A 15,815-nucleotide genomic window follows, 5' to 3' on the forward strand; every position below is an offset into this window, starting at 1 on the left:
ATGAGTCGGGCTGAAAATTCCAATTTATCTTTCATGAATAGCATTACCCACCTTGTTGCATGAAAAGTATGGTATATATCTCATCAGACTGTCCATTATACCGCGAAAAATAGCGCAACACATGTGCCGAAGGTCATTGCCATTGTCGAAGGTCAACTGAAATGAACATCTTTCACTGTAAGTTCGCATACTTTTCGCTGAATTAATTTGCATATACCTCAAAAAGAGAACTGCTTATTATGATAAAACGCTTCCAATTTTTTTTCTCATTTTTTTAACAACTAACGGAATAAACGCCAGTGTATAAACGTAAAATGTCCACTGATTTAGTGATCATTTAACTTACCCGACAGGACCCATTTTCACCGTGCCTGGGTGAAAATGGCGAATTTTCTCTCTGACAGTACGCGTTGACTGCTGCAAACTACGAGAATGCTTTTTGGAAAATCCGCTTTTATACAAATCAAGAATTTCCGCTCTGAATATGTTGAAAAGGGTTTTTTTTCCGGCGGGCTTACTGGTTTTGTGGTTTCATGCATTGTTCGTATAATCCAATCAGAAATCGAATTTTGATTTGAATACTTGAAACGACTAACGGCTTCAATTTTCAAATAATAGATTCATTAATAGAATCTAGGGGGGTACGCTTGACCTGGTTCGACTGTAAATAAAGTTGTTGATTGATTGTTGATTGATTGGATTCAACCACGATGAATGGATAAGGATATAACTCCGGAAGGAAAGGATTCAATTAAGATACATGTTTATGCCAGGAAGAATCCCGGTTTATGTCTGATAAATAACGGCTGGAACTTGTGCGAGCCCCTTTAATCACGGTATGTTGCCTGCCAAACCAGCTCAAACAAACAAATAACACAGGTACAGAGCTTAGGAATGTTATAAAAAAACACCGTATTGATTTCCTTTGTATCTGTATCTGTATTGGTACAGAGCCTAGGGATGTTTATAAAACACCGTATTGATTTCCTTTGTATCTGTAGTGGACTGTTTGATCACTTTAGGTAACCGATCTGAAGACCTTTGCTGGACATGAATCAGGGTTATCTGTTGGAAATTTTTTGCGGTTATAGATTACTTCCGTATAAATAATTAGTGTGGTTTATTTTACAAACTAGCTTCTGACACTTTTATCTAATTGTCGCAAACCTAGAGCCCATAGGCTTCTGCGCAAACTACCAAGTTAAGCTGTAGCTTTAAAGTTTAAAGTCCCCGGGAAATAGGAACTATATGACAGTGGCCTACATAGGGAGTTTAATTTGTAGGGTCCTGGAGGGAAAAAATATCTGAACTAAAAAAATTATCTGGGAGACTCCTTCGATTGCAATCTTATGGTAGACTACCAAGAGCTTTCTGTCGGAATAATTTGAGGCAGTAGCCGATTAGCGTCTCATGTTTGGGGTTTTCACACTATTATACGTCCCAGTGAAGTTGTTACGAATCATCTTACTCCATTATTCCAGTTCTTTTCGCAAATACAATGTATTTGTTTTGGTGCAGTTGAGTTTCACCCCTGTCGTGACTCGGAAATGCCTTGGTGGACTCACTTCCTTGCCAGACAATCAATGCACTTTAAATGGCGCTCTCCATATATCTTTGCCGACCTTTATGCACGGTTGAACACTTCCGCTTTTGACATGTTTGACTGCGTGAACTGACTAGAATTACTGACAAAATGCAAGAGAGGATGAAGGTTGCTCTCTTGCTCTCCTGCAAAATCCTCTCTTGCAAAATGCCACGACAAAGCTCGCTTTTTTGGACAGAAAATATATGTGTTTGTTTCACTGAGATAGTAAATTATAGATGTACATTTTTTGTCGTTTTCTGTTATTTTTTCCTTGTACGTGTACAGAATCGTGTACGTACGAGGTGCGGACCTATTTTTCATCCTCGCTTCAGTGAGGGACGAGAAAAAGACGACACTGGGAACGAGGTTGTGCTCCTGTCCAAATAAGGTGACGTCATTTGGCTACGCTTGAGCGACTCCAACCAAAATGACGTATGCTAATGGCGGGAACGGTTTAGCAAGCAGAAAGTATTACGGGTTTTAACCCAGGGAAATGCTGTGGAATGGTAGAAAATCCAATTTCAAGAAGAAGTTTAATAACTAGGCTTTACATTGGCGCGATTTGGTATGGGTTCGACAGCGAAAAAGGACAGAAGAAGCGGCGAATATTTCGATGGTAAGACCTCGCCTCCGTTGTCGGTGTGGAACGTTTGTTTTGTAATTTATGCAAAGACGAGGGATCTTTTTGGCTCGCCTATAAGGCGTGATATTGAACTATATATGCCTTGTCCTCGCTTTGATTACACTTAAATGGTTTAAGACTTAATCGTTGTGGGTTTCTGTTACATTGAGAGCAGATTTTGCAACGTTGAAAACGCACAATAGCTCTGTTCACAACGAAAGCTTTCGCGCCCTTGAATTCGTGACCGAGACACTTGGGAGAAATCTATTCATCGTGTTCGAGGCTTTGTTGGTTTGCCAAATGTTTCACTAACGCAGAGGAAAATTGATCTTGCCCTCGATTGCTGCGTGCAAATGTCGATCGTCGCAATTCCACGGTCTGTGAACATGGCGAACGATTTTGCATGTTTTGGTATTGTTTGTTATCGGGTTTCAAACCATGTGATTTAACTGCGAGAAAAATGTATAATTTATGAGATTTAGTTTTTGCCTAACGTGTTTTCCTTTCATCCTGTAGTGAAGTAAATTATCCATTATAGCCTTCTATCCTTCTAGCAGCTTTTAATGGTTAGTCCACACCTCAAAGTATTGTACATTGTTTTATTTTTACCGGGTTTCTATGCGTGCGTTCGGAGCACTTGCGTAATTTCCTGGAGATGGCAACCAACTGGAATGAACTTGATCATAGGACTGTTGAATCGATTTGTTGGGGAAAATAAAGGTTATTTTTGGCCGCCATAACAAAAGAAATCGAAATTAGTTCTGCATACGTGTTATGAAAATGAGCTCTTGTAGACACTGCTTTGACATTAGCATAAATTAATTCAAATATTCTTCATTGCCTGATGTTTCAGTTTTGCATATTGCGTTACTTACCTTATATATTTCTATGAATTCTGATGTCGGCATACAAATAATTGTTTGGTTTCCATACATTTCTTGATAGGTTCAAGGTGTAAGTTTGATTAAATGTTAAGATGGGTTTTTTTAAGGGTTCCTTTCCTAAATTATTTTATCTTTTAATCTGACCTTATGCTTGGATTTGTTTTAATTTTGCCTGGAGATGTTGAAGCCTAGATTTGTTTGCTGGTATCAGATTCAAGGTTGCTCAGTTATCTTTGCAAAGTTTTTCTTTTCTAAAAATTTGAAATGGCAAGGATTTGTTTGCTGGGTGGTTCTGGTATTATAATTGTTGTTGTTGTTGTTAACATTCTTGTTATTCTGAATTGTTTGTGTTCCTTTAGGGCCAAGGGCCAATCCTAGATCTTTGTATTTTGAGAATTTTCATTGATAATCCTCTTTAATCTCGAAAACTTGTTTGAATGAATCTTCTATTTTAGCCATTTTAAATTCTATTACCATAGAACTACATATATACATTTTACATGTTTAGGTCAATGCACCTATTGCTATTGTCTAGATTTATTGTTGATTCCACTCAACAAGGAAAAAAGCTAAGTTTTCTGTAAAATGTTTGCATTTTTAGAAGAAGATGAATTGGATCTGGAGAAAAAAACAAATAAGATAGCCAAGCAAGTGGACCTTAAAGGGTAAGAAAACTTTAAAGTTTGTAGAAAACATTTTTCTTTATGGTATGTACTTATAGGGCAATTCTTGAACTATATTCCTGTGTATGAGAAATTTGTTTCAAAATTAAGAAACCGTTCATTGACTGTTTTGTTTTGGTAATAGGTTTCTGAATTCTAGTATTGCTGATGAGACCAGAGGTGAGCTTTTAAATATGAATTTGATGTTTGAATGTTGCAATGCATTAACATGGGGTATTATAATAACTTGAATATTGAGCTCTTGGGAGCAGTGCTTTGGATTTTATTTCATGTAAAAAATGTAAATCCTAGCAAAAATCGTTCATAACATTGTAGCAATACAACTGATAACAGCTTACTCTTGTGTTGACATTTGGTAAGCCATAATTATATGTGTCAAATTAAGCCTTCTTATGGTAATTTCCATCCACTTTTCTTTACATGTACAAGTGACATTTAAGGTTAAATACAGAATTAAGATTCATAGTAAAATTTATATTTGACACAATATTGTAAAATCGTTGTTATCACCTTGTTGCTAGAAATTCTTCTATTATTTGTCTATTATTGTAATGTCTGTAATGCGCATTTGATTATTTTTATAGAAAATGCACAACGTAAATATTAAATATTTTTATTGTCTCATTTTGCTTCTTTGTAGTATTTTTAAAATTGTGAAATTTAGACATTGTGGGCAAAGAAAGTTTTGACAAATTCTCCAAATGCACAAAAATAATAATTATTAATAGTCACAAAATAGATTGCCCATCACAAAAAATATAGCTTAAATTTCCTAAAACGAGTTATCTTGCTAGCTGGAAATTAATCTCACATTGGATTAAAGGTTAACTTATTTTCTGCTAACTTTCTCCTTGGCATTTGTTGGTTCATACTGTATCATAATGATTATTTCATTTCAGGATCATCTCGTCCTCCATCTCCTGCTAGCTTTTCCCTTGAAGGTCGTAAACCAGCTGAGGTGAGTTATTTCAGAATTCTCCTGATAAGTAGTAATTTAACATGTGGGTTATCACAATATGCTTTTAAGACAGGATGTAACTGCTCTGTGGGCCAAGGTGGCATTATCTGTACTATTGCTTTTGACAGCGGTTTTGTGTTATCTGTCATTATAACCCACCAATTAATTTCTGCATGCTCTTATTGGATGAAACATGCCACATGGTACAATATGGCATGTTCTTGCAATTCTTGTATGGGCAGGTAATTTAGATGTAAATTTAGTGAAGGTTTGACCAAAAATTCAAAATAAATCATGATGCTGTTTCTTTAAAATAAGTACACAGTGTAGATACATTTTAATAGTGAGTACATTTGAATCTCTATTACTGGAGATGAGCTTACATATTCTGCTGTTATGATCACAGATATTTCGGACAGACTTAATAAGTGCCATGAAGCTCCCAGACCATCAGAATTTGAGTCCAGAGAATTACATGACCATAGCAGATCCATGGAGGCAAGAGTGGGAGAGAGGAGTACAGGTAATGTGCTCAAATGTTACAGCAGGTTTTTAGCCATTATACGTCCTGAATGCATCCTTTAAATGGGACTTTAAAAGCTTAGAGGATTTGTCTTGAAAATGTTCAGAAATGTATCCTTCATAGGACACTAAAGTGTCCTCAGCTTTCAGCTATACAGTAAACCTGTGAGCTTTGGGAAGCGTGTTATACCACAATTTACTAGACCTTTGCTATTTTGCCTGAATTTGGACGCCCACTTTGTACATGTATAAATTTATTGTTCTGGGTGGTACAGCTGTATTTAACTAGTGTGTGAACCTTCATTATTGTAATGCATATACATGTACATGTATAAAATGTTAAGGCTTAGTTTTGTTATTTGACTCTAATTCCCAGGTGCCTGTTAACCCAGAGGGTGTTTTCCAACCTTCATTCAGGTGAGCCTCTCAGTTTGACATCTGTTCGAGGGAGCTATTGTTTTATGACAAAAACAGACAGTTGTGAGCGGTGATGTTGCCAGGTTGAAGATAAGTATATCTAAAAACTAGGGGCACTGGTTTACCTCTGGGATCACATAATAAATATTGATAGGCTAAACATCAGAGGGTTTATGATAATTTTCACTACTCTTTGGCCTTGTCCAGTCAGGGATAGGGGTGAACAGTGAGTGTACATAACACCTTAGTCTGTCCAGGCTGTCCTACTTTATTGGATTAAATGTTTTGTTTTTCTTTTACCACCTTTGCACCATACATTACATATTATTATTAATATCTGAAGATGAAAGCTGAAAATGTATGTACTTCATTATAAATTCTTGTTATCAAACTTGATGCAATGACAAAATTATTGTAACTTGTTGCAAACCTGTAATACCGGGCCCCAGTTGTTCAAAGGCCGGATAACTTTATCCGTTGGATATATAGGCATTCATGGTCCAAAATATACTTCACTTTAAACGTTGTCCAAGGTTTTTGTACACTTCCAAACTTAACTTTGCACAGATTGAAACTGTCGTATAGTGACTTATCCACAGGATAAAGTTATCCGGCCTTTGAACAACTGGAGCCAGTAATATAAGTTGTTTTTTCTTATCAGTAAACAGGTTAAACAAGTGGCTTTCCTTTACATATCCACGTTTTTGACAGATACCTAAGTTGTTTTTTGTCTTTTTATTCAGGCCAGTGGAGCCACTGTACAAGAGAGCTGCAAATTTTAAATTGTATGTTTCTGCCAGTCTTCTTACTTTTAAATCAGTGACTTGAAAGAAATCCACACTTGTGTTGCTTCATTGATCAGTAGTTAAAGTACAAGCTATTCACAGCTGATAGGTTGTTGTTTTTCATCAGGCAAAATAAATTGCTTGTTACTCCAAGCAAAACAAGAGGGAGGCCACCAGGCTCAAAATGCCGCTATGATCTAAGTAGAACAGATGTAGAATGGCTGACTGCCTTGAACAAGTCAAGACAGAACAAGGGTTTGATGGAACTAGAAGAGTCTGTGTTAGAAAAGGCTTTATCATACATTGAGAATAAGGTAATCTTCCTAACATCCATACTTTTACTGTACATAAGAGCTTATAAATGGATTTCTTCCTTTCTTCCTTTCTTCCTTTCCTGTATTACCCTGAATTATTATAACTTTTGATATCTATTTTATCAACTGAATGAAGACAAATTAGCAAATTTTCGTTGTTGTTTCCTTTTCAGCTTCTTTACTGACCTGGCATATAGACCTTTTTCATAAATGGTGGTTGATGTATTATTTTTTTCTTTATTATTCTTATCAGCCCCCCTATATTTATTGTATTTTGCATTTGCTAACAAGGCTAGTAAGGCTAATTCTCATGAAAATAAAAGAGTAATTTAACAGAATGCAAGAAAGCCTTTGAACTTCTGGCCTTGAAAAAATTACCACAGCTTGTTGATCTTATTATTATGCACATTAACTGTGGGTGTGGAAAGGTTATTTTAGGTGGTGAAATGCCATGCATATTTGCTTGAAGTACAACTGTACATTAGTCTAAATGCACATTTTTGAAGGACAAGAAGTTTTTTATGAGAGATCATGTTTTTTTTTTCATGTATGCCTAGTCATCAATTTTATGTGATCAACAGTACATGTAGTTGTTTGATCAAGCATACAGTAAACAGGGTTTTAAAATTATCGTGCTCTTCAGTTGTGGCTGCATTTTGGGGCTTCTCTATTTGTTGTGCACACAAATATGTTATTGTGCTCCTCTTTAAAGTTCAACACTACAGTTATTGCCCAGCTTATCAAGCCAGCCAAGTAAATAAGTACTAAGCTCTGTGTGTTTCTATCACTGTACTTTTTCTAGTGTTATGACAACATGGGACATGCAATAGCTACTCAAGAAGGCCTGAGCATAGAATATGACGAGGATGTGTGCTGTGATGTCTGCCAGTCTGTAAGTGTTATCTGGTACAATATTTTGAAGGAATATATCCTGAATGGAGCAGCTTGGTGATTGATACTCTGTAACATGGTTGTTTTGTGATTAGCTGTAACATCAAAAGCTTGCTTAGGAGAATTACAGCTGAACTTCACTGGGCATAATCCATAAACAAATATCTCTCGCTAAAGTAACGCTTTGTGCTGGTTGTCAACATAGTAGAAGGTCAAATTTAAATATAGCTGACATAAGTGACAAGTAAGAACAAATGGTTAACTGTATATGGTTTATGGCAGTACTGATTCATGTATTTGATAACTGCATTCAATGATTGCAAGATCTGGCTTTGTTCTGGTCTGAAGTGCATATACAGTGTAGTTGCAGTTCTTTGCTTGATCTACAATATTCAATTCAACTCATTTTTTTTTTAATTTGTTTATAGCCTGACAGCGAAGAATTGAATGAGATGGTATTTTGTGACTCATGTGATATCTGTGTCCACCAAGCTTGTTATGGAATCCAGAACATTCCAGTTGGCAGCTGGCTTTGCCATACATGCCGCAAAGGAATCAAGGCCTGCCAGTGTGTTTTGTGCAATCTTTCTGGAGGTGCCATGAAGAAAACCAAGTAAGTCGTGGGAAAGCAAAGACAGTGATTCTTTCTCCTTGATGGGTTTTGGTATCAAATTATACACCCTCTGAATCTATAGCCCTGTTCCTTGGGGACTTTAGTCATGAATGTTATATACCTCTTTGTGGCGAGGGGGAAGGAGAGGCGGGGGGGGGGGATAAAGTTTTGAGGCTATTGAGTGATTTGTATACAAACGCATCCTTTCTTGTTTGGTACATACATTTTCTCTTTGATTTCGTAGGCCATGATTCACCTGATATTGTAGCTTAGGGATGTGCCTTCAAAAATCTTGTAATGTGTCTCCAAGTAAAACTGTTGATGATTTTCTAAACTCTCATCACTGGTCTCCTTGTTAAAATTTTGATGTAGTACTTAAAAAGATATTAGGTGTTGACTTATCCTGGGTTTTTTTCCTCAGGAATGGCAAAGGCTGGGTTCATGTCAGCTGTGCACTGTGGATTCCTGAAGTTGGATTTGGAAATGTTTCAAAAATGGAACCAATTACCCGTATTGAAAACATCCCTGTAAGTTATATAAGTTAAAGTTATTGAAAAATAAGATGTCTTATTTGGGAAAATAGATTTTGACTCTTTCTTTTTTCAAACGGTCTAAGTACCAGGCCAAAAAAAATTATAGATGTATTTTAACAACATATCTCAGTTTCAGTTTATAAGTAAAAGCATGTTTCCGTATACTCAAGAGGCTTTTTGCACTAATGGTTAGTTTCAGTAGTCTTAAATCCACAGCTACAAGCATTTTCCAAAAGAGTCAAGACAGTCTTGGTAAAGTGAATCATTTCAGGACATTTTTATATTCAGATCTCACCTCCCCCCTCCCCCTTATCAATGTTATGTGATTTTCAGTGATGTTATTTTTAAACCTATTACATCAACACTGAGAGAGCAAGGGGGTCAGAAAAGCTTATGTTTTCAACAAGAATGATTGTATTATATAGTATCCTTCACAAACAGACACTTAGGTGAATTAATAGGTTGAGGAATCCTGGCAAAGTGCTTGGCAGTTAGTAGCGGTACCTCTTTATGCCTTCAAAACCGGATGTTAACAAGGGAAGTGTGGGACAGTACACTTGTGTGCTTTTAACTTCAGTTCACATTAAATGTAAAAATTTTGTTTCTGTTCATTGACAGGCCAGCAGATGGAACCTGGTGTGCTTTTTGTGTCGTGAGAAGGTTGGAGCCTGTATTCAATGCACAGTAAGTGTTCTCTACTGAGCATAAAGTACTAAGAGGCTTATTAACTGTGTATTTACTTTACACAGTTAATAAGCCTGTACATTTTTTTTACAAAGCCTGCACATGTAGTTCCTTACTTCGTAAAATCATAATTTCAACAAGATGTTCCAATGTGAGAAAGGTGGTACATGTAATTCCTTCTTCTCGTGCTTTTAAGGCGGGAAATTCAAATTAATTTTACATCGGTTTTAGTCAGCTTTATTATACTTTTAGTTGTTCTTGCTCTAACCTCACTCTTGGCACATGAATGGGTAGTAGTAGTGGTAGTGGTAGTGGTAGTCGTGGTCGTCATCATCATCTATATTGGGGATGCCAATGGTATCCAAAGGTAAGACATTGTCAGGCAGAGAATGATTTAATCCGATTTGAGAGAGAGATGGGTGTTATGTGGGGTGAAACTGGGAATGTAGCCAAAGATTGAGAGAGATGGCCTGCAGGATGTGGCTGTGGCCTTATGCTTCACTGAGTGCGATGAGGATGAAGTGAGTGAGTGAGTGAGTGAGTGAGTGAGTGAGTGAGTGAGTGAGTGTTGTTCAGGTACAATCTTTGTGAATATTGCTTCCATCAAGTGTTAATAATTGGTTATTGGTTACCATGGATTCAGTTGATTTATTGTTGTTGCATTTTTCAGATTAAAAGTTGCGTGACAGCTTTCCATGTAACATGTGGTTTCAAACATGGACTGGAGATGAGGACTGTGCTGGATGATACAGCAGCAGATGGTGTTAGGCACATTGTGAGTAGTGCGGCAGTAAATACACAATTTGTTACAATATTGATTAATAGTATACTCCTGCATGCTATTTTGGACACTCAAGAAAAGCAAACAATACAATTTCTTTTTTAACTTTTACTGTCAAATTTATTATATGCTCATTGGCTAATTCTTTTCATCAAATTATGAGAGTATAGACAAATGAAAAATTGGAGAGCTGGTGCCATCGGCAAACATTGTGCCAAACTTGTTAGCAGTGCATTCTTGATTTAGCAAGAATTCAACCTCAACTCTAGACTTCTTTGTTTATATATATTTTTTTCTGTTTTTCATGTTCAGAGTTATTGTACAAAACACAGTCACAAGGGCAAATCACCCAGCAAGAAAACTAAAGAGGAGATTAACGGGACAAAAACCTCACCAGAAGATGCAGAGAACTTACGACAAAAGAGGTGACCAAAGTTTTTTGTCCATTTTGTGTTACCCCCTTTTGCATTCCCACAAGTGACATATAGAAGGAGCTGACATGTTTAAAACATTGTTGGTGGTTCGAGATCTGATATCTACACGCACATTTTATTGCACAACAAGATCTGCCCCACATTTTCTCACTTTACCACCACCACAATCATCATCATCATCATGATCAGTCAGGACTTATCATGCCAAGTGTTGCACCCTAAAAAAGATTTCCTTTCTGGTCTGCTTTTTGGCAAGTTTTTTCTTCAGTCCAGCTTCTCCACCTAAACTGTAAGTTCTTTGTTTCTCTGCCAATCCTCTCAGTGTATCTGGACACTTCAGTTCACCTACATGAAGGCATATAAATGGATATTTTAAGCTGCCGATAAGAAAACCTTACAAAATACCAAATCATATCCCTTTGGTTCACTAACTTCCAAGTAGTAATGAAACCTGTTGGGGAACATTGTCAAAGTTGCATGTATTTTCAGGTTGTGTCCTTGAATTTGCTATCCAAGAGAGTTAAGTGTAAATCATGAAGTCCTTAAAGATACTAATTAATCACGATTATTCCAAATTGTGTTCTCTGTAGATTGAAGCAGATGGAGGAGGAATTCTACAAGTTTGTTAGCGCTACAGACATTGGAAAAGATCTAAACCTGCCCAAAGAACTGGCCATCAGAATTCACAAGTACTGGACACTCAAGAGAAAGGTACTTTTGTAGTATTAGACTGTCTTAAGGTAAGCTAGGTTGGTAGGGTACCAGACTACAAAGAGGGGTGGGTGTCTCTCCTTCACTGGTTCAAACTAAATATTATTGGGGGGAATTAAAGACCCCACATTGCCATCAGTCTGGTGTGTTGGCATTTATTCTATTGGGCGACCAGGATTAATAACGTCTTAGGACGCATACAGACTACATTATTACAACTCCCTTGTTCTGGGAAATTCTGCTGTAAGCTATCATCATAGTTGCTGTGGAAATTTGCAAGTTGTTACCTCAGGGCTCAGTTGTTCGAAAGCCGATTAATGCTAATCCACGATTAAAAGTTAACCGAGGTTTCCATCTCGCTTGTTAAATATACTTTCAAATGCTAATCTTAAGCTTAAGTTAAACAATAGTTTAATTCAAAGCTAAATGGCAGAAATCTCTTTGAGGAATCTTCATTGATAGGTGATTAAACTGGACTCCAAGTTCACCTATTCAGGATTAGCTTAATCAGGCTTTGATTAACTGGGCCGAGATAATCAAGGCACACGTAAGCCCTTAATACTTTTAAATTTCTCTCCATTTATAAGGTCCAAGATGATGTTCCTCTTCTGCCGCCCACTCTGAAGCAACAGGAAAAGCTATCAGGAAAACAGGCAAGTGAAGTAACACAACAGCACAACCTCACGGGCCAAGAAAATTGGGTTACCTTATGATAGGAAATTAACAATGCACGTTGATAACGCGAAGAAAATTTACGTTACACTAAATTAACGCGAATTTTTCGGTAAGCATCTTGCTTTATTTACTGCGATTTTCATAATTCTGCAAACTCGCACTTTACATTTCTGAATGCCAAAGTGCATTTTGGCTTCCGTCAGTAAAACCTTCCAAGACAAGTGCACGGATGTTTCTAAGTTTTTTTTTAAAGCCGAAAATTTGGTTTTGAAGCCTAACTAGACCCTATCAATTCAAAAGATAGTGACTCTGAAGAGCCAATAGAGGAGTCATAAACTAATAAGGTTTTGTGATGAAATAAAGGTGCTTTAAAATAACAATGTTGTAAAATAGCGTGCATTAAATTTACATCGACATTAATTAAGATACATTAAATTAACGCGAATTTTGTAACATCGCGTTAATAAAGTGCATTGTTAATTTCCTATGAAAAGGTAGTCGGATCAACCATGAGTGTGGAGATGAGAAAGTGGCTGTAGTAGCGCTGTTGTTTTATTTTTATCGTTTCAGTAAAAAAAGTGAACGTTAAAATGAAGTACTGTCAAGGCTGTTGCGTAAGGAAATTGCCAAGGAGCTCACAAGGCTAAAAGCCACGAAGTTAGGAGCCGAACATGTGAAGTGTTAGGTGCTGCTGCAAAAAAATTTAGGCACCCAGAGCATTTTCTTGGGCGCCTCAGGCTATCGGGCTCCTGTTAGGCGGCAACCTTGACTGTTCTGCTGCATTATAGCAAACAAAATTATAAACATACCTTTTGACCAAGTAAATCAGAGCGCTTTGTCATAATTTCATTTTTGCGTTTGATTTAAAGGGTGCCGCGGATTCTTCTCGCAACCTGCAGGCACAGTTAGAAAGAATTGTTAAACTACGATGCAATCTGGAAAAGGTAAGTTTCAGTTTTTTGTGTGTGTGCTTCTCGTGGAGATATATTTCTGGTCAAGCAGGTGCTGTTTTATCGAGTGTGCGTTCTAATTTCAAATCCTGTGTCATTTTACAGTGCACATCATTCCTTGTCTCTCACTCTCGCTTTGCGTGAACAACAAGATGTGACGCATACAAGATGGAGTGTAGTAGTTGTTGTAGTAATTTTCTGGGATGCACATGACCCCGGCTAACCCTTGCTTAATGTTTTCTAGTTACGCAACCTTTGTTACATGGTGACCAAGCGAGAGAAAATGCGCCGTGAGCTGTACCGAGCACGCGAGGAAGTGTTCTGGAAGGAGTACGAGGTGATGACCGATGACACATGTGAGCTGGATGAGAAAGCAGTGCAGTGGGTGCTTGCCTCGTGTAAGGATAACTTCAGTGGTGACGGCAGCCTGCCGAGTGCAGGAGAAGGCTGTGATGACGTCCTTGCGGATTCCTTGTCCTTAAGAGTCAGTAGTACAGTTGAGTCTTCCAGTACAACCAGCAGCTCAGGTGACTGCTCTAGCACCGAACAGGACACCAGGGAAGGAGGTGACCCTGATAACCAGATGGATAGGGGTGGAGCCCCAGAGGGGTGCAGCAGTGAGGGAGAGGAGGGATTAGAGCTATCACCAGCGAGAAGAACTAGGAGAAACAGCCACGCAGTTAGTCAAGCTCCCTCATCAGACCAGCCGCCAGATTCGGTAGCTGGCTGTAGTAAAGATTCTGAGAGCGCAGAAAATAGTGACAGCGATGTGATCAGTAGAAAACGAACTCGGGTTAAGTCTCAAAGCTCGTGTGAAGCCAGCGTGATAACTCCAAAACGTGTGCTGCGTCATACAATCACTGAGATTGGGGAGGTTGCACAGGACCCCATCAATTTGGAGGATTCTTCGTCTGGGAAGACACGGAGACGAAGAACTCGACATCTATCTTTTCCAAATGTAACGACGAAAACCAAAGAGGAAAGTGATAAAGAAGAAGTTTTGAGCTTAGAGGAGGATTTCCAGAATTCTGACGCTATATCACGTGAAACACGCTCAAGAACGAAAAGGGATGCAGGAGAGACCGGAAGCGAGGCAGAAAAACCGGAAGTGGATGAGAAGGAGAGTCGGAAAGAAAACGATCCACTCAGACGAGAAAATATGGTTGAACATCAGAGGACTGGGAGCAAGGCAACGAAGGTGGCAGGAAAACGGAAACGTTCTAAAAGCGCACCGGCGATTGATGATAATACCAACATCAAACAAGCTCGCATCACGGACTTTTTGCGTCGGAAATCTCCGAACAGAAGAGAAAAAACTTCTTCTAAGTCACCGAGGTTACGAGGGAGCAAGAAGATAAGCGATTCTGACGAAAGTGATCAAGTTAGAACTGAATCTAGTGTAGATAGCAAGAGTGCGACTTCAGCCAGATCTTTCCATAACGGTAGAGAAACGACAAGTAGCAATTTATGTCCGCGCTGTAAACTTCAACACGATAAACTGTCCAAGTGTGACTGGCCTTGCAAAGACGGGAATCACACCGCGGAATGCGAGGATAACTGGAACCACAGGGAACTCAGACTGAGGAGTTTCCAGTCCCCCAAGTCTCGAGCGCGGTGTTCACACGCGGTAACAACCAAACCACACTGTTGTAGCAGCCTGATATCAAAGTTTTGTCATGCTAGTGTAACATGAAAAACGTAGACTCTTGTGGTCCCGTTTGCATTCGTTAATAGGGACCTCTCTAGGTGCGGCTGTCGAGTTTAAAAACAAGCAAGATAAAGACTGGGGGAGGGGAGGGTGGTTATTCAAAATAAGGTCTAGATGAAGTCACGGTGTCACGGGAAGTGTGCCCCTCGTGAACCTATTTTCCACTTTTGCAAACTATCACTATGGGATTTTCCTCGATATGAAGACAATTCTGTGTACTCAAACAATAGTTAACAAATAGCATAAACTTCTGACACCTCGTTTGCTTGCCCAAACTGAAGCTGAATAACGAAAGTTGTACAGTTCTAAACGGGATCTCAGTACACACTCAACTACGGTTTTTGAGAGCTGGGGACATATTTCCTAAGACACCAAGGAAAGCCCCCGGCCCCCACGGGGGTGGGGTTCGTCTGAATAGATGAGATGAAAAGAACTTTGTGAGAAATTCCCAATGCATTGTGATTTTTTTTTTTAACTCTTTTAGACTTTCATCTCTGAGTAACCTCTTGGTTAAATTTTCCTTATCGAATGTGACTTATATTCAATATAATGGTCAGATTAAAGGCGTAGTCCTGTAGCAATTTTCTCAACTCCAAGCACAAACGATTCACAACGATTATCTTTGTAATAGTTTTCTGAGGTCCTTTGTGGTTGTGCGAAAGGCGAACCGCGCTGCTTGGTGCCACAGGCTAACCAGGAGATATTTGTGTATAGTTGTAGAGGAGATTTCACAGAAATCCATTTTAAATGTAGTGTTCTTTCTGTGCTTTTGTATGTCTCGACAGCCAGTTTTGCTGGCGATTCCGAGGCATTTACACTGTTACCATGTGGCCTAGTGTTTTCCGCTGTGAGCTGAAAGCACAGGCTACTAAAATAATTTTGTCTCATGTCCGTTTCTTGGTTACAATTAACTTTGTAGCTGGGTTTGGTCTTGGTCTGTCAGTAATTGCGTGGAGGAATAAATTTCTTTTGAAAGAATATCCGCCTCACTGATTATTGCGTTATTACCGTTCTCATAACAGTCTCGACTGATTACAGGGTGCGACTTGTCGGTGACGTGTGCTT

General features: G+C 38.4%; 1 protein-coding gene across 1 annotated transcript; it reads left to right on the forward strand.

Annotated features, from left to right (window-relative positions):
• The first annotated feature begins 1,993 nt into the window (after positions 1 to 1,993).
• LOC146463329 (uncharacterized) lies at positions 1,994 to 15,728 on the forward strand. The gene is made up of 18 exons (XM_085084572.1): positions 1,994 to 2,201; positions 3,693 to 3,756; positions 3,899 to 3,933; positions 4,674 to 4,732; positions 5,139 to 5,255; positions 5,631 to 5,671; positions 6,415 to 6,456; positions 6,584 to 6,770; positions 7,573 to 7,662; positions 8,090 to 8,274; positions 8,696 to 8,801; positions 9,426 to 9,491; positions 10,162 to 10,266; positions 10,585 to 10,697; positions 11,297 to 11,417; positions 12,005 to 12,070; positions 12,962 to 13,036; positions 13,287 to 15,728. Exons 1-18 carry the CDS (start codon positions 2,153 to 2,155, stop codon positions 14,733 to 14,735), a joined length of 2,970 nt encoding a protein of 989 aa, XP_084940698.1. The 5' UTR covers positions 1,994 to 2,152; the 3' UTR covers positions 14,736 to 15,728.
• Positions 15,729 to 15,815: the final 87 nt, after the last annotated feature.

This window comes from Pavona decussata, unplaced genomic scaffold (genome assembly GCF_977016875.1).
Source record: "Pavona decussata unplaced genomic scaffold, jaPavDecu1.1 SCAFFOLD_179, whole genome shotgun sequence".
NCBI classification, from domain to species: domain Eukaryota; kingdom Metazoa; phylum Cnidaria; class Anthozoa; order Scleractinia; family Agariciidae; genus Pavona; species Pavona decussata.